The 25,455-nt window shown below is 36.9% G+C and overlaps 1 protein-coding gene across 2 annotated transcripts in view; it reads left to right on the forward strand.

The window, feature by feature from the left end:
- Positions 1 to 24,189, forward strand: part of ATXN10 (ataxin 10) — a 100,278-nt gene extending 76,089 nt beyond the window's left edge. The window contains exons 10-11 of one of the 2 annotated variants that reach the window (XM_021393134.1): positions 7,062 to 7,125; positions 22,012 to 24,189. In XM_021393134.1, coding sequence (XP_021248809.1) covers positions 7,062 to 7,125; positions 22,012 to 22,214 — 267 coding nt within the window. In that variant the 3' untranslated portion in view covers positions 22,215 to 24,189. The remainder of the gene's footprint in view (positions 1 to 7,061; positions 7,126 to 22,011) is intronic. The other variant, XM_021393140.1, reaches the window with a different exon arrangement.

Consider the following 25,455-nt stretch of genomic DNA (forward strand, 5'->3'; position numbering starts at 1 on the left):
GATAGTAGAGAAATTTTACTACTCTCAGGTAATTTATATATGGATTTAGTGTGTGGATTTAGAAGAATACATTTAAATGAGCCATCTGGCATCTGAAACAGAAATTATTTTAAGATATTTCTGTTGTGAGAGGTCATTGAATATGCAGAATTATTCCAGCAGTGGGCAAGAATCCATAATACTTTTTTTCTAGAACCATTTATGTCTGTTACATACTGTGATAAATTTTATGACAACTCTTTCTAGCATTATAATCAGTAAAGGTTCGTATTAGGGTAGAAAGAACTTGGTCTTGAACAAACAGGAGTTGGTGGAGTGAGATGGAAGTTTCTTAGCCTCTCACAATCATTAACACTGGAAGAGATTTCAGGATCTGTAGTCCAACCTCCTGTTCACAGTTGACTTCAGACCAGGTTGCTCAGGTCTTTATCCAGACAAGTCTTAAAGACTCCGAAGATGGAAGGTCCACAGTGCCTATTGGCAAACTGCTCTATATCCTCATAATAAAGTTTTTCTTTACATCCAGTCAGAAACTTCTGTTTCATTTTTATGGCTCTATTTTTCTTTGCTTAATCCACTGTGGACATGAATCAGGAGAGTGGCTCAGTAATGCCCTTGTAGGCACGGGCAAGTTGCTGTCAGGTTATTGAAGCCACCTACTCTCCAGGCTAAAAAAGTAATGTTCTTTCAAGTACTCTTCACGTGGTGAACTTTCAGCCCCTTAAGCTGGTTGCAATTTAATGAGTACCAAGAAGAATAATTGCTTTCTTCAACCTACTGGCTGTGCTCCTTTTGGTACAGCTTACAATGCTGTTAGGCTTCATCTCTGCCAGAGTATGCTGGATTACTTTCAATCTACTGTTCAGCAGGATCCTCAGGTCCTGTTCAGCAAAGCTGCTATATAGGCAGACAGGCCACAGCCTGCATCTTTGTCAGGAATAAGTCTATTCCAGGCACAGGTATTTCTATTTGTCGTCACTGAGTTTTTAAGGCTCCTTTTAGAAATAGCCTGTCTAGATCCGTCTTGGATGACAGCCTGCTTTTATGAGTATAAACAATATATAGTTGTCCCAAATTCAGTGAGGATGCATTCCCTCTCCTCCTCCAGGTGGCTGATAGCGATCCTAAGTAGGATAGGACCTTATGCCTTATGAGGAGCAGCTGAGGAAGCTGGGATTGTTCAGTCTGGAGAAGAGGAGGCTCAGGGGAGACCTTATCACTCTCTGTAACTACCTGAAGGGAGGTTGTAGTGAGCTGGAGGTCAGTTTCTTCTCTCTTGTAACTAGTGACAGGATGAGGGGGAATGGCCTCAAGTTGCGCCAGGGTAGTTTTCGGCTGGGCATTAGGAAACACTACTTCTCTGAAAGAGTGGTCAGGCACTGGAATGAGCTGCCCAGGGAGGTGGTGGAGTCACCGTCCCTGGAGGTGTTCAAGAAACATTTAGATGTAGCGTTGAGAGATATGGTTTAGTGGAGTTATTGGTGGTAGGTGGATGGTTGGACTGGATGATCTTGTAGGTTTTTTCCAACCTAGCTAATTCTATGATTCTATGATTCTATGACCTATGGCAGGCCCTTGAAGAACTTTGCCTGTAATGAGTATTCAAGTAAACTACAAACTAGTAGCAATGACCTTTTGCCTGATTATTCAGCCTTGATTGCCTAATTCTCTAATTCTTCTGAAACTTCACAGAATTATTGATAAGGACAGAAATTATCTAAATGAATTCTTTACTGTCTGAAATGAGAAGGTTCATGTATCCCTCTGTAAAGCTTACCAGGCCGTGCATCATGCTGGACAGGGGGGGGGATAAATATAGCTTTCTTAGCACAGAAGTGCAAAATTTAACTACATTCATCTGTTGTTTAATGTAAGATTGATGTTGGTATCTTGACTCAGCTCGAAATGTATGTTGAAAGATGATAATTGTTGTAATCTTGGATGCTAAGAAAAAAAGGGAAAATACAGTCAATACGTTTCTTTTCTGTGGTCATGCCATCCCAGCTGTGTTACCTTTTCCCTTCCTTTCCCTCCTCCAGCTTTTACGTCCAATAGCCAGTTTAAATTTGACGAAGAAGTATGGGTACCAGAAATACTGTTGTATTCCTACTGCTATGCATCATGAGAATGAGTGAATAGATACATGAGAAGCTCAAAGTGGAAAATCGGGTGGTGGCAGCTCAGTCCCTGAAGAACTGCAAGCTGAGACAGGCATTTGGCAACCAATCAGCAGACCTGTACCTCTGAATCATGTTCTGCTATTTGCCTGTTTCTAAACTTTTAACTGTGTGGCAGAACTAGGAGCCCTGCAAAAATTAAAGTGAACGAACCAAACCCACGTGAAGTTTGCTGATTCGGTTACTCGCAGAAACCCTCTTTTAAGTGCCATAACGTGAATTGAAATTTAATAATCTGGAGCTAAACTTCATTGGAGACAATTTTCTGGTTGGAAACTGGTGATCTGTAAAGAATGTAGTATCTGGAGTTTCTCTGTATAAATGTTTATTGCTTTTTCTTGCATTTCAGCTTGTTTCTAGGGAAATGCGTTCTCCTCCATCCATTCCCTCTCCTTCATGCACGTTTTTAAATTACAGATTTGTCTTGCTATTTGTCAATGTGCTGATCAGTAACCTTTAAAAAGAAGAGTGACAGTGTTAGCATGGACTAATGAAATTATTAGTAGTCTACTTATATTTGCCAGAAAACATTTCCGTTTGATTATCTGTAGTTACAACAACCAAAATGTCTAAGAAATAGTATTTCTGTGGCTGAAAGAAACACATCTGATCTTGGCATCTGCATCAGCTGGAGTCTGAGGCTCAGTTGCATTCTGATGGAAGAGCCATTTATGTTGAAGCTGTTGTTGCCTAAAGGTATAAATGTTCCTGTTGAGTGGTTCTACTTTTTTAGTTGCCTAGATAATGTTTTTAATTCCTGAAGTGCTGATGGTTCTTTGAAGAGAGTATTTCTGTTGGAAGTTTTCTGTTAATGCCTATATAGTTACTGGATCTGGAGATTCTGTTGCGTTTTGCTAGATATATGGAGATTTCTTGTCCTTTAACAACACTGTCTTGATTAGAGAATTTGCATCCTCACTCCTGAGCTTGACTCCATTGCTGTTAGAGGGAAGGATTCAAGAAACAATCTGTGGTTAATTTATATGTTCTCTGGGTTCTGCTGTGAACAATTATGTTAATGATAATTACTTCTGTGAACTTTATAAGAAAATACTGGGAAATTATCAGAAGTAATTGTGCTCAGACAGAAACCCCTTAATTATGATAGTGACCATATTAGTTGATATATGTGAATTTTTTAAGATGACATAAAATCTTTAATTTTGGTCTGACTTTTTTCATTGTTTTTCAAGAGCAAAAGCATATCCTTTTCCTCAAGGCTCTCATATTGCTAACCATTCATATAAAACAAGATATATAGTTCCGTGGCTTTGCAAGCAGTGGGCATATATAGGGTCAGGTGATTTTTATAAGCTCTTGTTTAATGTTTATGGAGCATCCTTGTGGGCTGAAATCATTCTGCTGTGTCTGTTTTCAGTAATTGAAATAATTTATTAAATTACGGATGCAGAGAAAAAGAAATTACTTTGTCTCTAGGGAAGGTGTTTTCTTTTAAGTGTAATGTATTTCTCACTGTCATGGTACACGTCTTCATCGTGTTTCAAAGCAAGTATAGAAAACAAGTGGATAGGTAGTATAAAGCTGCATTGTGGAAGATTTCTCTCAACTCACAGAGAAGGACACCTGCCTTTGCCTGCTGAGTGTTTCATTTTTCTCTTTTTTAGAAAATATCTTCAGAAACTGACACAATAATATTAGGTCTAAATTTGCAGTACTGACTTGACTAAAGCACTAGAGATCGCCATCATAGAGCTGTATGTGTTTAAATTTGTTTTAAGTAACTTTTCAAATCTATGTAATTAAAGATTTCAGCCTACACATAGACTGCAGCTTCCTTTAATATTTAAATGCTCTTCAGAATTAATCATATATTTATAAATGGTCTATAATCATATATATATAAAGCCATATTTCTACTTAATAAGATAACCTTTTTATGGTCAAGTGCAATTCCATAGTATTGGCCAGCTATGTTGCCAGTAATGTAAATGGAGAATAGGTTTAATGAACTTTTGTACAGTTACATTAACAAGACATGCCAGGACTGTCCTATTTCTTAGTTTCTGCCTGTATTTTCTTCAGAAATCTGGATGGATTGCAGCCAGATTCACACTACTACACATTTTCTTTCCGGGATATTTTTGCACCTGATTTAAAATGAGGTATGACACATTTCTTTTCAATGGAAGAATTCTTAGGCCAGTAATTATTTGGAAAAAAATCACAGAGCTCTTCATATTGGGCAGTAAAGTTCCAGTAAATCTCTGTAAAAGGTTGAGGCGTATGATTTTGTTTTCTTAGTATTTACAAAATCTGCTAGCATAAAAGATTGCAGTAACAACGCTTTCTTCAGGCTGATGAGAGAGATTCAGCATGCACGTAGGGGTAGCCTGATGTGGCCAATGATCCTTTCCTTTTAAGATCTGTGGCACTCCAGTTGCAAAAGAGGCTCTGCTTTTGGACAGCAGAACTTGCTTACTTTGCAGCCCAGGTTACTGCAGTGCGATTGTATGAATTCTGGGTTACCATAAAATGCAGTTTTAGTGAATTGGCTTGTGGCTTATGAACAACTGGCATGGACTCAAACTTCTCCAGCAGTGGTTACTCAGGAACTGGTGCTCTTGGAGTTGACCTCATGAGGCTCTCTGACAGGTATATAGATTTGCCTTTGGTACATGGCAAAGTTTATTTTCCTTGTTTCATTATGTAGTAAGAGACAGATAACAAACTAAAGCTGGAGAGCTGGTGTTTCGAAAACAAAAAAAAAAAAGCTGGACCTGTTTGTTTTAATTGTATGCAATTCAGAAGACTCTCGGTGTATGTGTGACACTGGCTGTTAGCAAGTTGTTTTTACATTAGGTACCACTAAGGATGTGGTCTGATGCTTCTCTTTCCCCTTGCTTTGAAGGAATATTATTATATTTCCACAGTAACTTTTTGAAGCATGGATTTTAATTAAAATTTTATTTTACTTTGTTAACTGAGTATCTCATTTGAATCAAAGTGAAACAGATTGCATACTTTATTTCAGTTGACAGCACTTAATCTAGATTAATTTGTACTGTTCAACCATTCACTGGTGGAAAATACAAGGTGTTGTTGTAGGCATATCCAAGTTTGGCTACAGTGTAAAAATCTAATATTTTCCAAGCATGCACAACTTCTGTGTTATTGAAAGGTCACCATTTGTTCAAGCTTCCAAGTATGACATCATACATGATACATGACCTTTGGAAAGCACACAAAAATGTTGTGGAAAGAATGAAGATTTAAAGACTTCTTTTATTAACTGTATTTCATAGAAGTTTAGTTATGCATGTTAGCACTAATGTGCCAGTTAGGTTTAGACCAAGCAATGGTCTTTGATTTTTTTGCATGTAAGCCTTGTCTGTGTGTATCTCTGTCTCTGCTACTGTTACTTTCTCATGTTTGAACATTAGATTATCTGAAGAACAACTTGTAAGAGACGTGCTCAGATTTGTCTCTAAGTTAGTTTTTCTGATTGGTAATCTGTTTTGGATTTCCAATGTAAATTTCCCCCCTACCCAATTTCGTTCAACATTTGAGAAAGCTGGTCCATCCTGTAGTGTAAACTTTGATTAATTGTTTTGTAAGATAGATAAAAATGCTTTTGATCTTGGGCAAAAAAAAGATGAAAGAAAAAATCCCATAATCAATCCACAACCTAAACTAATATTCTACCTAAATTCCTTTGCTCACCAGCTCTTGGTTTGAAATTAAATTTTAAGGAATCAAAAAAATGTAAGACTGGAGCAAGTATGATATGCATCAAACAGAATCACTGGATGTGCAAGGTTGGAAGGGGCCTTTGGAGGAACCTCATTTCCAAACCTGCTGTTCCAGTTTGCTTAAAACAGGTTGCCTAGGACCATGTCCAGACAGTTTAAAGTATATAAAAAATATACAAGTATAAATGTGAACAATCATCATATGATCAAGTCTTATTAAAATAGCACTAGTTTTCTAATTTGAAAATAAATGCTCATATGTTATAAGAAGATACTTTGAAGGTTGAAATTTCACAGATAATTCAGAACAGGTTTTCATTTAAATAAGTAACACTTCCTAAGCCTACAAATATGCATTATGATGTATGGTACTACAGTATATCTTAAAATAATAGATAAATTTCTTATGGAATATCTTTTTCTCAAAATAACTATGCTACACATACATAGTTAAGATCAGCTTGCCCTAAGTTGTTGGTAAGATGGTACATACTTCTGTATGAGTACATAAGAACTCTGTACTATTATGTATCCACAAATATGAATGTTTGCTGTTTGTGAATTCACATTTGTGTATATATAAAATGAAAAATAACAGATCTCATCTTTGCTTGTTTGCTGTTAGTACAGTGAAGACCTTTCAAAGAAAATAAAGTTGGTGGCTCTCATTTGATACAAAGAATTTGTGCTTAGGTATATGCAGGTAACACATTGCCTTTGAAGGCTGTGTACAGAAGATGATGAGCAAGAGAAGCAGCTCCACACTAGCTAGCACACTAGTTGTGTGTGCATTTGTATTTTACAACTTTTTTCCTATTTTTTTTTCCACTCAGTAGCTTTTCATTTTTCTTCCAGAAAGCAAGCATTGCCTGTCAGCAAGTGTAGCTTCTCTGGCTCAGCATAAGAAGCATATGACATAGAACTTGGATGGAAAAATGCCTCAGACAAATATGTGGTAGACGAAAGAGGAATATTAAATTAATGTCTGTTTTTATTACTATTGTGTTATACTTACTGCTAACAATATCTTATTTACTCTGCAATTTAATTTTTACATGCTTAATATTTTTAATGAAGGAAAAATCACTTTTACATTTTTGCTTTATTTTTTGCATGAAATATCATTATTATTGTTGAGCAATCTGTTAATTTAAGCTTTTGGGATTTTTTTTAGGTTTATGAGTTGGATGGCATCCCACTGATTCTAGACAACTGCAGCATTGATGACAACAATCCTTGTATCCTTTATGGAAGAATTTTAATCTATTAAATATGACACATTTTAGAAAAGTAAAAGAAAAAAAGGTGTAGAGTTAAATGTTAAGCGTGTCAACATTGCTTTCACTCAGTATCTAAGTCTTACTAGCCTCAGTAGTTTCTAGCTTGTTTTTAAATGCTTGGTTCAGAAGTGAGTGAATTCATGAAGACGCTTTCATGAACTGGACATTAAGTGAGTTGAAACATTAGTTATACTCTGCTTCCTAAAATAATAAATATTACTGTTCTTCAAATATAAATTCAGACAGCTGACTGTGATAGAAATCTGAATTAAGAATACATTTGATTGTTTTGTCAGATCTTGGAGCTCTCATTTCAACTGAAATCTATTCAGTAAGCTATAGTAAGTCAATTCAGTTTACTAATTAAATCTGACTGTGGAGAACTTACTCTAAGCATGAGACAAAGCTAGCAAGCTACAAAATGAGAATGTGTATAATTGAGAGTATTCATGATGCAGGTTATTGGAATATTAAGTAGATTTTAATATAAACAACATAGTACCTCATATTTGGGATACTTTTCTTCTGGAGTTTAGGAGCAGTCTTCCTAAGACAGAATTATTGGAGGGAAATAAGTTTGCATTGAAGATAAACAACTACTAACTGGACAGTTTTACTCATCTGTTCATGAACTGCATTGTAAACCTGCTGGTATGTTAACTAGCGTAGTGGTTTTCTGTCAGCTAATCATTAGTTCCTTATAAGGCTCTGATAAATACATCTGGAAATCAAGTGCCTTTCCAATTTTAGAGTAATGTTAGCTTTCCTATACTGAACAAATGAAATATTTGTTGTTTTTTCTTTCAGTTGATTTAACTGAAAGGTGGGTCCAGATGAGGGCTACAAAGATGGTCAGAGAGCTGGACCACCTCTGCTGTTGACAGGCTGAGTTGGAGTTTTTCAGCCTAGAGAAGAGAAGGCTCCAGGGAGACTTTGTAGTGGACTTCACTACCTTAAAGGAGTACCTCAAGGTGTGTAGTGATAGGACAAGGGGTAGTGCTTTTAAAGTAAAGTGGGGTAGATTTAGATTAGGTATATGGGAAAAGATTATTTACCATGTGTAGAGAGGGTCATTTGTGAACAGGTTGCCCAGAGAAACTGTGGATGCCCCATCCCTAGAGGCCTTCAAGGCCAGGCTGGATGAGGCCCTGGGCAGCCTGGACTGGTGAGAGGTGTCCCTGCTTATGTCAGGAATTTTGAACTAGGTGATCATTAAGGTCTCTTCCAATCCAAACCATTCTGTGTTTTTTATGAAGAAGCCCCCTTTTAATAAGTATCATTAAAAAAAAATGTTGGAAAAATGTTTTCATACATGATGTAGATAGATGATGCATAGATGATGTAGAACATCCTGCATATAAATGTGTCATAAAAGGGTAGATGGAGGAGTAATGAATGTGAAGTGTCCTTCGACTTACCACTTACTTGCCTTATGTGCAAGGTTTTTACATTCATCACATTTCCTGCAGATGGAATCTTGGCAGTGTATCTGACAGTGCATTGAGCACTAGAGCAGTACTTCCCAGTTCCCATTCTGGAAAGGGGCACTGCTGGGATGCAGAGGGAACAGGATCCCATTATCCTTCCATAAGCGAAAGAGCAGCCCTCAGAAAATATAGTAAGGAGTTTTGATCCTGAGTGACTGTTCCTTTGCTGGAAAGCACAACCCTGCAGCAACTTCTGGAATCTTTCTATGACTAGTCTTTCATTCTAGTTGTTAGAAGAAGATAAATTTGAGGCCTTCAAAGGGTAGAACTGTAATTTACAATCTTGAGTGAAAAGAAAAGAAAATACGTTGGGAGCTTTTACTGCAATGTCAAACTTCTTACACCTTCTGGTACAAGCCAACATTTTATGGCTGAACTATAAACTTCTTACCAGAAGTTAAAACTTCACTTAATTGGTTTTAGTGGCTTACTAAACATAGTGACACATCTTAATATGAGCTTTCATCCCTGATCCATAGCATACAATTTGCAGGTATGTGAAAATGTAGTAGCACTTGGGCAGAGTGGAGATTAGCTTGCTGCTAAGTTTGCTTTGTCAGCTTTTGGAGAACAGTTTCTGGCTACTGCATTTATTGTTTTGGCATGAAGTTATTCCAAACAGTGCTGTGCTGCTTGTAGTTATTGCTTCCCTGCTTCTCTTTTGCCTCTTAGCATTCCTTGTCTGCTGTGTACTGAGCTGTCTGTGTCCACCTCAGCTTTTATCCGCTTCTTAGAATGTTCCAGTACTTCCAGACACCATAAACCAAGGCCTCAGTAGCATGTAGGTGTCCAGCTCCATTGCATAACATAGCATAGGATTCGTCTGAAGAGATTTGACTGATCTCTCTCTTAGCACCCTGTTCTGCCTGGAACAAATCCATTATGTAGCTCTTGTGAAACAGAACAATGCTCTTACTGATCATACTGCAGCTCTTCATCGTGGGTTTCTTTAGGGAGTCGTGTCCCGAAATTTTATGTTCATTTTTTTCTAATGCCTTTTTTTGTATTTTCAGGCTGTGTTGCTTGTGTCTCCTTAAGAAAAGCTGTCTGGAAAAGCTTCAGTCAGTTTCCTTTATATAAGAACATCTTAAATTTTCTCCTAGAGTCTATGTAGATGCACATTTTCATTTGAGCTTTGTTTTGGAGACATCCAAGCTAAGATGTTGTTATATTTTCTACATAAAACAAAGTAAATGCACTGATTTTGAAGATTTTATTATCTAAGTTCTGCCTCCAAATCATACCTACAAAATCTTCTAAAGGAAGATGTAATTGTGGTAAAAGTGATATGACTGTTTTCTGGTTAGAAAAAAATCATTTTCCTACAGTATGCAGTTCATCAGGAAAAGATGAACTTCCATGTTTGATCGTAAGAGCCCTTTATTACTTTTGAGAGAAGAAAGTTTGCGTTACTTCAGCTTTTTTCAATTTTAATTCATATTTTGGTGTCTAGAATAAAGTGTCTTTTATTCTGCTCCCTTAGCCCTCATCTTCCTCATATCTGACAGATGCTAGGATCAGATAAGATGTGACAGAATTTAATTGGAGTTGATCTTATGTATGTGTCTATATTATGTTAACCCTCATCAGGCATGTTTTTCTGTTAGTAAAAATGCAGTCATACTTGGAAAAAAAAAGATATTGTTGTGTGGTATGTGCAAGCACACAATTTTATATGTACGAGTAAACACTCAGCTGGATTTGTTTCAGCAGTAAGAATATTCAGCATTGGTGAAAGGGGAACCTGTGGCTACTGTGGGTATCCATACATAGTATTTAGTCCTTAGTTTGAGTAATTTGAATTGTGGATGAAAATGTAGCAAAATAAGTTAATTTTCAGATACTCCTTCCATAAGCTTTAGTCTGACATTTAAATTAAATCTGAAAGTCATCTAAGAGGTAGATTGAAAATACTTCTGACTTGATGACAACACCAGGTATAATTGTGGTTTGTGAAACTTTTAACTGAAACTAGAAGAAATCCAGTTGCTATGGTCTACAACAATGGTCATTTGCTTTTGTGAGTTGCCAGCAAAGACTTTAGAGGGAACTGACAGACATTTCTAAGTTACAGAGTACAACGTAAAACAAGCCACATACAGTGTAAAGGCCTCACTGCTGAATAGAAGCCACCAGAAAGCAAAAACAGGAGTGCAAGTTGACTTTTTAGAGTAAACCATGATATAGTTGAGCATTTTCATGTAAATGTGCTATCCCTTTTTTGCTGGGAAGAAAAGACAGCATAATACTACATTGGTAATGGTTATCTGTCTTCGGAAAGCTTGCTTTAAGCACTGCCTCTGCATTCACCATTTTGAGATGAACTCTTTGACTGTATTTTCATGAGTATACATAAAACAACATTATTTCAATGCATATGGTCAGTGCAAAAGAACTCGACTACTGATGAAAACTCTCCACAGCCTGTCAAGTTCTGTCCATTTGGAAGAAATTACCCTTGTCCTCATCCCATTCACAACTGCTTTGCTGCATAAGTCTGAAGTCTGCTTCGACTAAAAAGAATTGTGTTCTTTGGCAGAGGGCTGCAGTTTTCCATTATCACAGGTTGCTGCTGCTGCAACTCCGATCCTGAGATATAGAGCACTATGAGAATCTTAATTGCTCTAAACCAGTGCTGGTTGTCACTATGACTTTAACAAAAAGGTAGTGACTCTTTTTAGTATCCCCACAATGGCTGAGGAGGTACAGACTGGCAGTGGAAAAAAATGGGACTTGTCAGCACAGTTGAAGAGCAAAAACTTGTTGACCTGGACCTTTAGGTTTGTATTGCCAAAGGCAACAGATAATAGCATCTGAGTAGCAGCCAACTACTGTAGGTGGAAATAGAATGAAAATAAAAATGGTCAAGCAAGAAGAAATCACAGTAATGGCATACTCTGGTTCAATCCAATTCAGCTCCCACATGCTGGCAATTCTTCTTTAAATCCCTGGAAAGCATGGGGAATTTCTCGTTAATGGCATATACAACAACTTTAGGTTCTTTTCTGTGTCTTGTATTCAGATGAATTGGTCAGACTATAAGCTAGAACACGTGCAAGTATGGTTTATTTGCTGAGAAAGTACAGTCTCTGAGAGGGGCTTATTTTTTTCACCGTGTTCAGCAGACCACATCATGTTCCTGCAAGTTGCTGTGAATTCTTTGTAGCTATATTTTGTTAGATATTAATGGAGCCTGTGGGGTCTACATGGTTCACAAGGGAATCCGTTAGTGTTGTATAATGGATTCTGTAGCAGCTGTAATGGGCCCAATTTGTAAATGATTCCCAAGAGGCTTCAAACTTCTTATGATGAAAGGAAAAACACTGCTATTGCAAAATGATGCTGTTGGTTTTAGTTGTGAAGGTCATCTGCCCACCAGTGCCTATTTCTGTCGCTATGCATGTGGGGATCTTTACACTCATGAAAGGAGCATTGCAAGTAACTGGTCTTGTTGTTACAGAAGTGTTAGGGGACAAAAGAAGTGTGGATTCCATCCTAAGTAGAGTGTTGTGGTTTTTTCATAGGATATTGAGTGAAGAGTCCAAAGTGGGACTAAGGACCTAGGAGTGGTTCAGAAATATTGTTGAGAATGGAATGCCTTCTACAACTGCCTTATCATATTTCAGTCCTTCTTCTTGATGTTGTTTTTTGCATGCCTTCAAAAATATTCAGATGTAATATGGCCAAAGCTCTGCGTAATGTCTTTATTCTGACATTTTTCTGTTGTTCCAAAATCTGTCACTATTGTTAAAACAGTCTGTAATTTCAGCTGGTGAATGCATTGTCTTAAGTAGCTCCTTCCTAATCCTTTAATCTTTTTCCCTCTCTTCCCTGGATCTTTGCATAGTGTTTGTTCTTCCAATTTCCAAAATGGTTTCCAAAATCTAGCCTTTGCTTTCTGTCTCGCTATATTTGCAGTCCCTGCTTACCCTGATCATTTGTTCTTATCTCTTAGTGTTCTGCAATCTCTTCAAGGAGATGCAAACATTTCCTGAGATTGCAGCAGGTGTAATTGTGGCCAGTGGCTATCTGCAAAACATGATAGAAAAAGCTTAGTTGGTTATAATTCAGTTGCATCTTTCAAAACACCGATTTCTTTGACTGATGTTATTTTTAGACGCACACTGGATGTCATCTAATATCTATGAGACTGGAACTGGAGTTTCATTTACCTTCATTGTTTTATTTGTCATAAAGTGACTTTTGAAATTACTGAAACTGTTGGGGTGGGAGTTAATGCCACTTGCATTATTCAGAGACCCTAATTCAATAAAATACTTGAGTACTGTGCTGGAAGGTGAGCAGGCATTCAGATCCTTGTTGAATCTGCATATGTAGTTGAAACTCTATTACAAATAGAAGAGCTTCTATCCAAATTGTGATTCTGCTTATCTCACTTAGTTTTCTGAAATATGGATTGGAATTAGCTTGACTACATTTCACATGTTAACTAAGATGTTTTTTTTCCAGTCTAGTGCAAGATTGCTTACAGTTTCATTTGACCTCTTTAATTTCTATTTTATAAGGGTTTTAGAAAAGCTGTTTATTTCTGTATGTATACCTATAAATGTGCATGAATACATTTCTATGTGTAGGTGGAGCTTATTTCTTCATATGTCTAAAGAAATTTAAAATGACTGCAGCCTGCCTGATATCTATTCAGTTTGTTAACACAATTACCGTTCCCCTACGTTTCGGCGCGTTACACCTCAGTGTTTGCAGTACGTTTTAGTCGTAATTTGATACCTGAGTTTCAACTGAATGGGATTTTACTTTTTTCTTTCTATACCTGGGAAAAGAAAGTAAGCTGAGGCATTTTTAGGCATGTAACAGTAATTGAAGCTTTTTTTTTTAGTGTATCAGTTTCCTAACATTCTAGTACCTGTTATAGATAACTAGCAGTTAAGCTTAGTTGTCATGAATTCTTAAAACAAGGATAGAAGGGTCTGTAAGAGTAGAGTATAGTAACTGTAGTGCGTTAGCTTGAAAATTATCAGAAGTATGATTCCTTCTGTTTTAAAGTAGGTTATGGGTTTCTATTAAAAGTATAAGTCATAACTTTTTAAAAAATGGGCAACCCAAACAAGTGAAAATGAATGTGTCCAATTCATGCCTGAAACTAGTATTAGCAGTTGGAGTATAGGAAAAAGTATAACAAAGTAGAGGTTATTGCTTAAAATTTTTATAGAAATTTTAAGTTGTTGCATAAGATATTACTAAAATAAAATAAAAACATAGCCTAATGTAACTATGTATGTAATATGGCTTTAGTAGTTCCATAGTGCTTGACAGAAATTTTGTTTAATTTCTTAGTGTGCTAAGGTATGTTGGCATTCTCCTTTTAAGTCCTGCAGAGAATGAAAGGAGCTACATAGAATATGAATTGAATGTTTTTTAGCCGACAAACATAAAAAAAAAAAACTATAAGCAGCTTGGATATATTAAACTTTTCAGTGATGTCTTGTGTGATCTGTTAACCTAGAAATACAAGTGAAACAGGTGGAAGAAAAAAACAACAAATTTCTCTCTGTATAATTATTCCTGTAAGCCAAATTACCAAAGTAGTATACAGCAACTTAATGAATATTGGGTACCAGTTATCTGGCCATCACTGATGTGGGCTGTGTGTAGCTAAAAGCAGACAAGAAAGCCCTGAAAGTAAGGAAGAGCCTCAAAATCTGGATCTGTCCATCTTGTAGTTAAGTAGTGCTGGAAAAGTATTTCCAAATAACTTGAAGAGCTAGGACTCTATTTTGGGGGGCAAAGCTAGGAGGGCACCTGGATTTTTTTAGGTTTTGTTTTTCATTTTATTGAAATTACTCAGAAAAAAAAAAGCTGAAAGGAGCAATTAGCTGGTGTTGCCCTTGTAGCCATATGGCAAGTTTTCGCATGATTTGCCATGAAACCCTGGTGCCTGTATTTCAGAAGAAGCACTGAAAAATACAAATGGAAGAGGGTCAAAAATTTTGCGAAGCATGGTTTGTCTTCCTCAGTGTCTATGGTTAGTTCATACAGAAGATCTGTACCATTTGCCTTGATCAGGATTTGTGATTTTTTTTCCAAATCTATAATGAAAATTAGTGTTTGGAAAAACACAAACTATAAAGAAGTCTCAGACTGTAATGAGTGAAAAGATTTAGCCAGTGGAATATTAAGGACACGGTGAAATCTCCCAGTCAGTACTGAGTATCTTTCAGAAAAAGACATAAAAAACATCTTATGGATAAAACAGAATTGACAGGCTCGATTTCAAGAGTGCTTTAAATTTCAGTGATCTGTATTCTGTGCAGAAGTGTCAGACTAAAGATAAGTAATTGTCCATTCTGGTCTTAAATTGTTGGCCGTAGATGTTTAGTTGGATTAAATTTCACTGAAAGTTATAGAAGAGATATAACATGCCTATCTACTTATTATACATAGTACATCAGCTCCATTTTAAAGGAAACTGTATACCACAAGGTATGCTTTAAGAAACAGCTAGCAGGTAGGATGTTTGGAGACTGGTAGAAGTATAGGTAGCTACAGGAAGATGGTGTTTGATGAAGGAAGAAATAACTGCTGGAAGGCTGGGGAACTGAAAAAATATTCAGTGTGCAATTATTTTCTACTACAGATGTTTCTTAATTTCTGTAGGCTGAATTATGGACAGTCTTAATACTGAAACTATTTAATTAATTCAAACAGAGTAGTTTGGCCCATTTGTCTCTTCTGAAATTGTATCATTTGAGATCTTGCTCTGGCAAAGCAACATTATTCTGCAAGGTGGAATTCTAACTGTAAACCCTAGTTCAGATTTTTGTGACTAAGCTTTCTTTCTTAATCAAAATACCTCATGGAGGTGGACTTGGAGTGCTTGTACCACTCTGCTCCTTCTCTCCCAGTGAGGAGGAGGGCAGGGCTGGCTGCAGGCACTTTAATCTTCTATTTCCAGCGAAGCTTTGCTGCCACATAGTGGTCGAGATTGAAGCTGGCTTGGAGTTGAATGGTCCAACTCTCCTACTGACCTCAGAGCAAATGAGAGTTGCAGTGAAATTGAACATCTGCTATCGGTTCCCTGGTGCTAGAGATGAGGAATAAATGCCTCTTACAGCATCTGGTGTACCTCCACCTTTGAGGCTTCTATATGAGATGAGTTTGATTGTATTCTCTGCAAGAGCCAGGACAAGCAGGGAAGGGAGGGACATTCCTGCTTGATAAGGCACTGCATGTTTCCAGCTCTTGAATTCAGAATATGACAACTGCAAGCATGGATGGTGATGACTGTTTTGGAATCTGCTGAGTAAAAATACAACAACCAAAGTATTTTAGGCCTTTTCTTTGTAGCTTCTAGGCAGAATATTCCAAGTTTGCATAGGCTGAATTCCTGAAGTTTTCTGATGGTGATAATCAAATGTCAGGAATAAATGGAGTCCCAAACATGTGTTCTAAAAAATATGATGTAACTTCTTCAAAATAACTATGTTAAGATGGTACCCTTAGATCTTTATGTTTTCTATGATTACTTTTTTAGGTAATGTCTTGAACAGGCATAAAACTTATTTACAGATAAAGGAGGAGTTTTAAGGAATTTATGTCATTTTATACAGCTTCTAGTACTGAATAAAAACTGCTAAAATCCCCAATAGGAAGAGTCTTGCAGCACTTTGTAAGCGATTTGTCTGACGATGAGGGACCAAAATCATGACTACCTACAACATGCAGTCAATCATAGCACATTGATCCCAACTCTGATTAACAGTGCCAGTAGCTGTTTAGAGACCTGTTTTAATGGTGAGAAGAGTTGTCTTGAAGTTGCTGTGATATGAAAGTACTTAAAATGGCGTGAAAGGACGATCTTTTTATTTCTTTCCATTGTGGTCCAGTCGGGTCTGTAAGTGGAAGCAATTCTTATAATTGAACACTTAAGTATTTTGTTCTTGTCTGGAGAAGTTGTAGCAAGAATTGGATTGTGTGTTGAAGACTGGAAAGAAACATTTTTAGCAAGGACTGTGTTTTCATTATTTCTGGTTTCCAGTCCTACAGACCTGTTCCAGAACAGCTCTTAGAGAAGGACAGCTTTAGCTACTGCATAAAAAGTTAGTTTGATTGTGATTCCAGACTATGTGGGTTGTCAGTCATGATAATGTTTTGTATCTCTTCTTATACGTGGTTTGAATTAAGCTAATGTTTAAATAGTCAAAAAATCTGAATTAAATGAGCTAATGGAATCAGACAAGGAATACCCTTTTTTTCTCATTTGAACAACTGACTTTTATGGAAGAGAGTTTCCAAAGCAGTTGTTTAATTATAGAAAAACTATTGTAATGCAGGAAATTGTCAAACTGAAACAAACAAAAATATCTAAACTATGCAGCATATCAAACTCTCCACCAAATATGTTACATTTATAAATTCTCGGAAATAATAAACATCAAGAGGACTTAAGAAGAATGAAGTACATATTTCAGTCTCTTTGCCACCATTCTTTAATGTCCTATGTAAGTTAATGATAATACTGAACTTGCTTGAGAACTTATTACCTGCCTTTTTCAAGCAAAGTACTTTCAGCATTACTTATGCATTCGTGTTTGTCTACCAAGTCAGATTCAAAACTCATTAATTATGTCCACTATTTTTCATCTGTAGAATCCAAACTGTTTTACAGAACAATTCATAGTGATCATAGAATCACAGAATTGCTGGAGTTGGAAGGGACCTCAATGGATCATCAAGTCAGCCCCCCCCCCCCCACACTAAAGCAGGTACCCTACAAGAGGTCATACAGGTGGGTGTTCTGATAGATGTTGATTGTTTCCATAGGAGACTCCACAGCCTCTCTGGGCAACCTGTTCCAGTGTTCCATCACCCTTAACGTAAAGAAGTTATTCCACATGTTAGTACGGAACTTCCTGTGTTCAAGTTTTAGGCCATTACTCCTTGTCCTACTGCTACACAGCACCAAGAAGAGCCTGGCCTCATCCATTTGCCTCCCACCTCCCTTTAGATATTTATAAACATTTATCAGATCCCCTCTGAGTCTTCTTTTCCCCAGGCTGAACAGACCCAGGTTACTCAGCCTTTCCTCATACAGGAGATACTCCAGGAGCTTTATTATCTTTGTGGCCCTCCACTGGACTCCTTCTAGGAGTCCCTGTCTTTTTTGAACTGAACGCAGTATTCTAAATGTGGCCTCACAATGGCAAAGTAGAGGGGAGGGATCACCTCCCTTGACCTGCTGGCCACTCCCTTTTTAATGCATCCCGGGATACCATTGGCCTTCTTGGACACCAGGCCACACTGCTGGCTTATGCCAAATCCGTTGGCCATCAGGACCCTAGGTCCTTCTCTGCAGAGCTCCTCTCCAGCAGGTCATCCCTCAACCTGTACTGATGCATGCAGTTATCCCTCCCCAGGTGCAAGACTCTACACTTGTTAAACCTCATCAGGTTCCTCCCTGCCCAACTCTCTCAATGGCAGCACAGCCCTCTGCTGTGTCAGCCACTCCTCTCAGCTTTGTATCATCAGCAAATTTGCTGTGGGTGGACTCTGTCCCATCATCCAGCTCGCTGATGAAGATGTTGAACAAGATGGGACCCAGCACCACCCCTGGGGAACATCACTAGTTACCAGCCTCCAACCACACTCTGTGCCACTGATGACAGAGCTCTGCCAGTCAGCCAGTTGTCAATCCACCTTGACATCTGCTCATCTATCCCACACTTTCTGAGTTTCTTAACAAGGATGTTGTGAGAGAGAGCATCAAATGCCTTGCTAAACTCAAGGTAGACAACATCCGCTGCTCTCCCCTCGTCTAACCAGCCAGTGATAACATCATAGAAAGCTACCAGATTGGTCAAGCATGATTTCCCTTTGGTGAATCCACGTTGACTACGCCTGATAACCTTCTCGTCCAGTTGCTTGGAGAGAGTATCCAAAACATTTTATTCCATCACCTTTTCAGGGACAGAGGTGAGGTCCTGGAGGTTACAACAGACTTAGCAAATTTGAGCACCTGAGATGAGAATGAAAAATCAGGATTTTTTTTTTGAAGTCCTCCTAGTAGTACTTCACAACAGGGTATTGGTTAGTGGCTCCTGACAGCAGACAATTGTATTTTCATATGGCAATAAACTCCTAAATAAGTCACTGTTCTGTTGCTAGCACTAGGTTGCTCTTGCAACCTGTTGTAGCAAAATCCATAAGAAAATAAAGAATAGAATTATGAAAAGTTCCCTTTTCAGTCAATGGCAAAATTAGTACAGAATTCAGGGGGCATAGTTTTTGTATTTGTTGATTCCAGATAGCAACACTTTTCATTCTTTAGAGCAGACACCTTTCCTTTCTGCCTCCATGCCTCCTATGCCTACTCCCTGCCAGCTGAAGTTATGATCCAGAGGAGACTGGATGGTAAATTTTAAATTGCTGTTTGAAGATTTGTTGCACCAGTGTGGAACACAGAACAAGTTGGTTCCGTATTGTTTGTATAAGTAAAAATAATTTAGGAATCACATAGCATTGGAACTAAATTGCATTGGAAAATAATTTCTGAAAGCGTGTACAAGTGTTTGCTTGTTTACTGGACACAGTCTAGTAGTGAAGCTCCTGCAAAAATGAAATTAAATTTTAATTTCTTCTGTATGCCCTCTCCACTGCAAGGGAGAGTTGTAATCTTCACTTCCTTGTCTGTAATATTAATTTGATGCTGCAGTATGTTCTGCTGGAAAAATCTAGACAGCAATACTCCAGTCAGATCTACAGTGTTTGCTACGTTTCACAACAAACAGACTCATTCTGTTATTTGTAGTAACTATGGAAACTTTAGAAGCTCTCTTTCTAAAGCTGAGCTTACAATAAAGTGCTTAAAGTGTTGGTAGGATTAGAGACTCTAGAATATGTTTAATTTTCTCTGTGTGTCTCTATTTTTGGAGAGGAGCAAGAGGGTAATGTGAATATTAACTGGCGACTTGCTTTAATCTCTGCTGACACTTAAGACTGTCTAGTTCTGCACACAGCCATCCAAAGGTCTTAGCCTCACACAGCATGTGAACAAGGGAAATCATGCATATTCATGACTGAATTTACAATGGAAAACCTGTATACAGAAAAGAGTTTTTGAATGAGTGAAAAACGTTATTGAAACCATTTTTCAGCTTCAGCTACAGTAGTCAATAATGATAAATGCCATAATGCTGATAGAGTTCATAAAATAATGGGGATGTCTTAGATATTATCTAAGCATGAATAGATATGATAATTGGAAAACATCATTTGCTGTGGATTCTAGCAGTGCAGCAGGAGTATTCCCAAGACAAATAAAAAAAAAAAAAAAGAGTACTTTTTTTATTTTCTGTGAGGCTCTTTGCAGGATTGAAAACTATCAGTCTTTGAATTTTTTTTTTTTCTTTTAGGAGATATTTTCTTATGTAAGTGAAATTCATTGTTGTGCTTTAGGAACACAAGAGAATTTTATACCTCTTCCTAGGAGAAGAGCCAAGGGGGTGACAGCATTTTTTCTCAAATGAAAATTTCAGAACTTCATATTACTTTCTGGCACTCATTAAATGCCCTAAATCAGACCTGGGGAAGACCTGCTAGGTATCAGCCTCTTTCCATACACTTACTCATCTCCATTCATTGCGTGCTTCAGCATTCTGAAGTTTGTTTTCTCCTTTGGAGCTGATTAAGGAGATTCTGCTTCTGTATGATTTGATTTCTTTGATATTTTGTTGTTTTATACACTCAAATGTAATATTCAGTGGAAATATTCAGCTTATCTAACTTACATACATATTTTGGTACTTGTCTTTTTATTTAACCATAGGAGTGATGCACTGACAGAAGACAATACATCGATACTCTGTCATGTTCACCTTTTCAGGTCTTCATATGATATATGATTTTATTTTTGTCTACATTTCTCTACTCTGTCATTACCCCACCTGGATCCAGCCTTGGCCAGAATTTTTTAAATGACAGAAGTGTGCAGCATGTTCCCTGACTGTCTTAAAAGCTGCCAGAAAAAAAGCACTATAGTTGTTACTGCTTTACCACTTTTGATTTCCAGTTTTGAGCTGTGTGAACATTTAAGTAAATATAAATTGCTATTAAAGGGCAGTGGACTGTTTCACGAACGCATGCCAGTGCAGGATTATTCCCTAGCATGTGTGTTTCCTCTGATGTTTGGCCAGTATACTCTTCATTTAAACATTTTTCTCTGTTGAGGATTCCTCGTTCGCTTTTTATTTCAGTCTTTTTTTTTTTTTTTTTTTTTTTTTTTTTTTTTTTTTTTTTTTTTTTTTTTGCATTTAACTATTTCTGTGGTTATAAGGAGGCAGGAGCAAGGTGGCACTATACTCAGTGCAAGATACATACAGAAAATATTAAGACTGTTGTAAGAATACATGTGCAGTGGCTGGTGCAGAAATACCAGGTTTTCCAAATGTTATCATGATAGACTGTGTAACAGTGTCCAATTTGCTTATTTTATTCTTTTGGTTCAGATTCCCATCTTCCCCCATTGAATTTCCCCTCCAGTCACCCCCTGGCAAATGCCCATAAGAGCACTATTCTCATCTCTCTGCTTAGATACTGTCCAGCCCAAAACACATCAATGAGATGAGTAAATTATGCATATTCTTCTACTGGATGTGAAGCTACATGTAGTAAATAATTGGTGCCCTGCAGGCAAACCACTTTTGTGTGATTCAGAATTGCTTGCCTCCCGTATGGGTAACCTGGGAAAGATTATATCATCACATAGCTTTCAGCTGCAGAATTAGGGCTAACAACTCTGACACTTCATAAGATGAACACTGTAGTTCACTGGGAAAATGCCTTACTGATAATCTTGGGAGTTAAAATCCTTTGTCTATGTCTCTAATGTGTGCCTCAATCCTGGCCTCAAGGGACCACCTTAGAAGGTGAATGCATTGCAGCTTGTGCCCATGTTAACATGAGCAGGAACTACCTGCTGGTGTTCGTAGTGTCTTTTATGTTGGCGAGGTTGCAAAAGTACCCAGGCACAAAGAACTGAATCTAGTTAACTTTAAAGGACAAATATTTTAAGTGTCTCCCACATTCTTTGTGCTATTCTTAATTGTTGTTGCAGTTCATTTTGTTCTTCTTTTTTTTTTTTTCAAGATAAAACCTAGTAAACTTGACTGAAGTTAATGGACATAACTCATTTAAACTTAAATTACTTGATATGCTAGTCTTCGTAGGTTCAGAGACATAATCTGTAAGTATCTTACTTTTTCAAACCCTAGATTTCTTCTGTTTTTCTGGTTTTGAGAGAATGGGAGGAAACGTTTACAAATCAAAATGAAAAAGAAAAAAAATAAAAACACACCAAAAAATGATCCTTAACACTGTTCAACAGTTCTGAACCAGTGGGCAGTATACGCTATCCGAAATCTCACTGAACAAAATGAGAGAAACCAAGAGCTTATTGCACAGATGGAGGAGAAAGGGCTGGCAGATAATTCTGCCCTTGAGAGTATGGGTTTACAGATAGAGAAACAAGACAAAAAGTTAATTCTGAGATCTGCCAGAAAAAAAAACCTTCATGAACGAAAAAATTAAGAAAAGTTGAATCATTCTCTTTTAAAATGTTTTCCCTGCTGAGACCATCAAGACTTCTTCAGTTTTAGTTCCAGTTGGCTGAATGTGTTTTGTTCATTCTTGGAAAAACTGCCATACAATTGTTCTCCCTTCCTGTTGTAAACAAAGAGATATGTCTGCTTTTTCTATATACCTAGATAAATGAATTTATGGAAAAAAAGCCCTTTTTCAGGTGGTTGAAATGTCATTACTTTCCTGTTTCACTAGTTTAAAGATGACCTATTGAGTTAGAATTTCCTTTGCTAAGCCTGAGGGTAACTATTACTAAGAACACAACTAAAGCAACTGCTTTGCAGTTTGCCCTGTATATTTACAAGATCTGTGCTGAACCAGGGCAAAACAATGAAAGTTGTTTGTTTTCTCTCATGGTGCTTAAATAACTGTACTTACATAAATAACAGTGGAACATTGGATGTACGTAAATATTTAGTGAATTAAACAAAACATGCCTTCAGCATATTAAATTGTTAGTAAATTGTGTTTTCTGCCTTGATACCTTTCAGTTTTTGTGACAAGTATATTAAAAACAAAGCTGAAGCTGTTGTGGCAACAGATGCTACATTCCTTTGCACTGGGGCATGTCTCTGTTTTGGAGACTCTGGTGTTTGTTTGAATTTTATTTGTTCCTTTGGATGGTAAGTCAGCCCACTTTCCTTTTATTTTGCACTTCTCATGGGTTTTCTGAACTCTGGCAGACTGCTGAAGAGGTAGTTTCTCACTGTGATTAATTCTAGCAGATTCTTTTCACTCCTCTGCCTTTCCAAAACATTGACAAAACTCATTTCCAGTTAATTAATTCAAGAGAGGCAGAAGAATGGAGGGCCCTGCCTCTTCATTTTGGGTACCCTCCTATATTGTTGTTGGACCCTGCCACTCTGGAATGTGGCATGAATGAGATGGGGATTGAGAAGGGGGGCTGAGAAAGGGAAGGATTGGGGGGGAGGGGGGAGTACTGGTGGGGTAGTCACGGTTAACACTGTGTTTGCCATACCTTGCCCTGGTATTGAGGAAATGTAATCCTCCATGTATAAACCAAATAAGAATCATAACTTAATGTTACTAGCTCTTGACTATCGCTGCTTTTATTTGATTATCTTCAGTCCAAACAGAAAGGTCCCAGAAAAGTTAAATTGTTTATGTTTTTGTAATGTAATCATATTCTCATCTGAAAAGGTAAGTTTATGTCCTGAAACTACTTGTAATAGCCATTGGGCCGTGTGCATCAGCTTCACTTCTCAAATCCAGTTTTGTACTTAAAAATGGGGAAAAAAATTACAAAGTACATTGAGCTCTGGAAAATGTATTTTACTGCTTATAACTGATACAGAGTTTAGCCAGATTACTAAGATCTTCTCAGTTTTGCTTTCAGACTTCAATGTCATTCATTCCAAGTAGAGGAACTATGAATTTGATCTAGTGAGATTTTAGTCACATTTTGGTTTTCAAGGCCATGAAACAAAATTGCAAAGTCTTCATCCATTTATTATGTAAAGGATGTATATAAAGGTGTAATGACAATTGGAAAAAAAGACTTGTACTTTTTTTGCTTTAGTGACAAGTCAATTAAAAACAAATGGAGAAAAGCATTGTTTTAGAAAAAAGCTTTTTTAAAAATAATAATTTGACAGGAACGTTTCAGAGAATATTAAAAATGGTTGTGTTTAAAATTCAGTTTATAAAGTAATTTCTTATACAGGTAAATGACATTTGCTACCTGAGTGGAAGAGGGTATGGTTTTGGTTCTTCCTGAGTATGTGTGCAATCAGATTATGGTCTCTCAATGATTCCATAAGCCTTAATTCTTGTACTTGAACCAGAATTCATTTAGCAGTTAAATTACTGCATCACATCAGATTTAGAGCTGGCATTCTTAATCTTCACAGCATATCTGAAAATTCATAATTCTAGTACCTGAATGACCAAAAAAAAAAAAAAACCACTATAAAAAACCTCACTCTTTTTATTTAGGAGGCAACATCTTTTGATTTTAAAAGGAAAGGATGAAGCTTTTATTAACAAAGAAGCATCAAGTGTACTATCACCTAGAAATAAAGTGACATGGTTTATAATTGAGGAATTATAAAACCTCAAACACTTACTTTAACCATACTAGTTAGGAAACTCATGTCAATTTAACAAAGTGAGAAAAAATATTTATTGTGAACAGAAAATAAACTTCATATTTGAAGAAAAAATGCAGATAGTTTCCTTTTATTTAGGGTAACAAAGAGTTAAAATCCTATTCACAAAGCAAATCCAGAAAGGGCTTTGGTTGTGGAAAAAACAGTGGGAGTCCCTTTTTCTTTTTAAGCAGTAGGGAATAGGAAGCTTTTTTTTCTTTTTTTTCTTCCTTTTTTTTTTTTAACTTAAGCGTTGTGTACCCATCATGCACACAAACCTGTAAATATAAAGCAAATAATAACAAACACAAATTAGTAAAGGGGTTTTGTGTGTTTCAGTGCATAATGGAGTAATGGTTGTGTCTTCTAAATGGGAAATGTAGGGCTTTCACAGTGGAGAACATGCTGATTACTGTATTGTGAGTGGTTGGCTTTTGATTTTCCTAGATGGATTAATTCTCTGAACACAACAGCTTCCCTGTACTCCCTCAGTGGAGTCTTAGTCTCCAATAGGCTTGTTTTATATGGTAGGGGATTAATACAGCACAGCAATCAGTCATAAAAAGCAAGCTTTATTGAGTTTGTGAAGAGGCAGAATAGTCAGATCAAGTCTTATGACCATCTTATTGCTTTTGAGTGCTTTCAAACAATAGTGATCAGATCTTTTTTTAAGGTCTATTTTTTATATCACAAGTAGAATTTTAAAAAGCCTCTTTTTACTTGTGAGAAATAAGTTTAATTGTGGAGTTCTGAATTCTTACTGCTTCATCTAGTAACTTAGAGTTGTTTTGCCTTAAGTACTTGTAAAATACGTTTTTGTAAATGTAACCAACAAAAAAATAAAATCCCTGGCACTTAATGCCATTATCACCATCTTTATTTAACAATTGATTTTATATTTTAAACTTGGTGTGAGTGTTTGGGCAGGGAGACTTAAAAAGAAAATCTCCCCTTTATTTCCAAATCAAAGCAATGCAAATGTGAGGTGGCACCTAAAACTACATAAAACTTTCTTTATACCTAGCCTTACCTGCATCATTGTCTGATGTTGACTTAGAATTTGCTGTCTTACATTATTGTTA

The sequence above is a fragment of the Numida meleagris genome, chromosome 1, assembly GCF_002078875.1.
Source record: "Numida meleagris isolate 19003 breed g44 Domestic line chromosome 1, NumMel1.0, whole genome shotgun sequence".
In the NCBI taxonomy this organism is placed as follows: Eukaryota; Metazoa; Chordata; class Aves; order Galliformes; family Numididae; genus Numida; species Numida meleagris.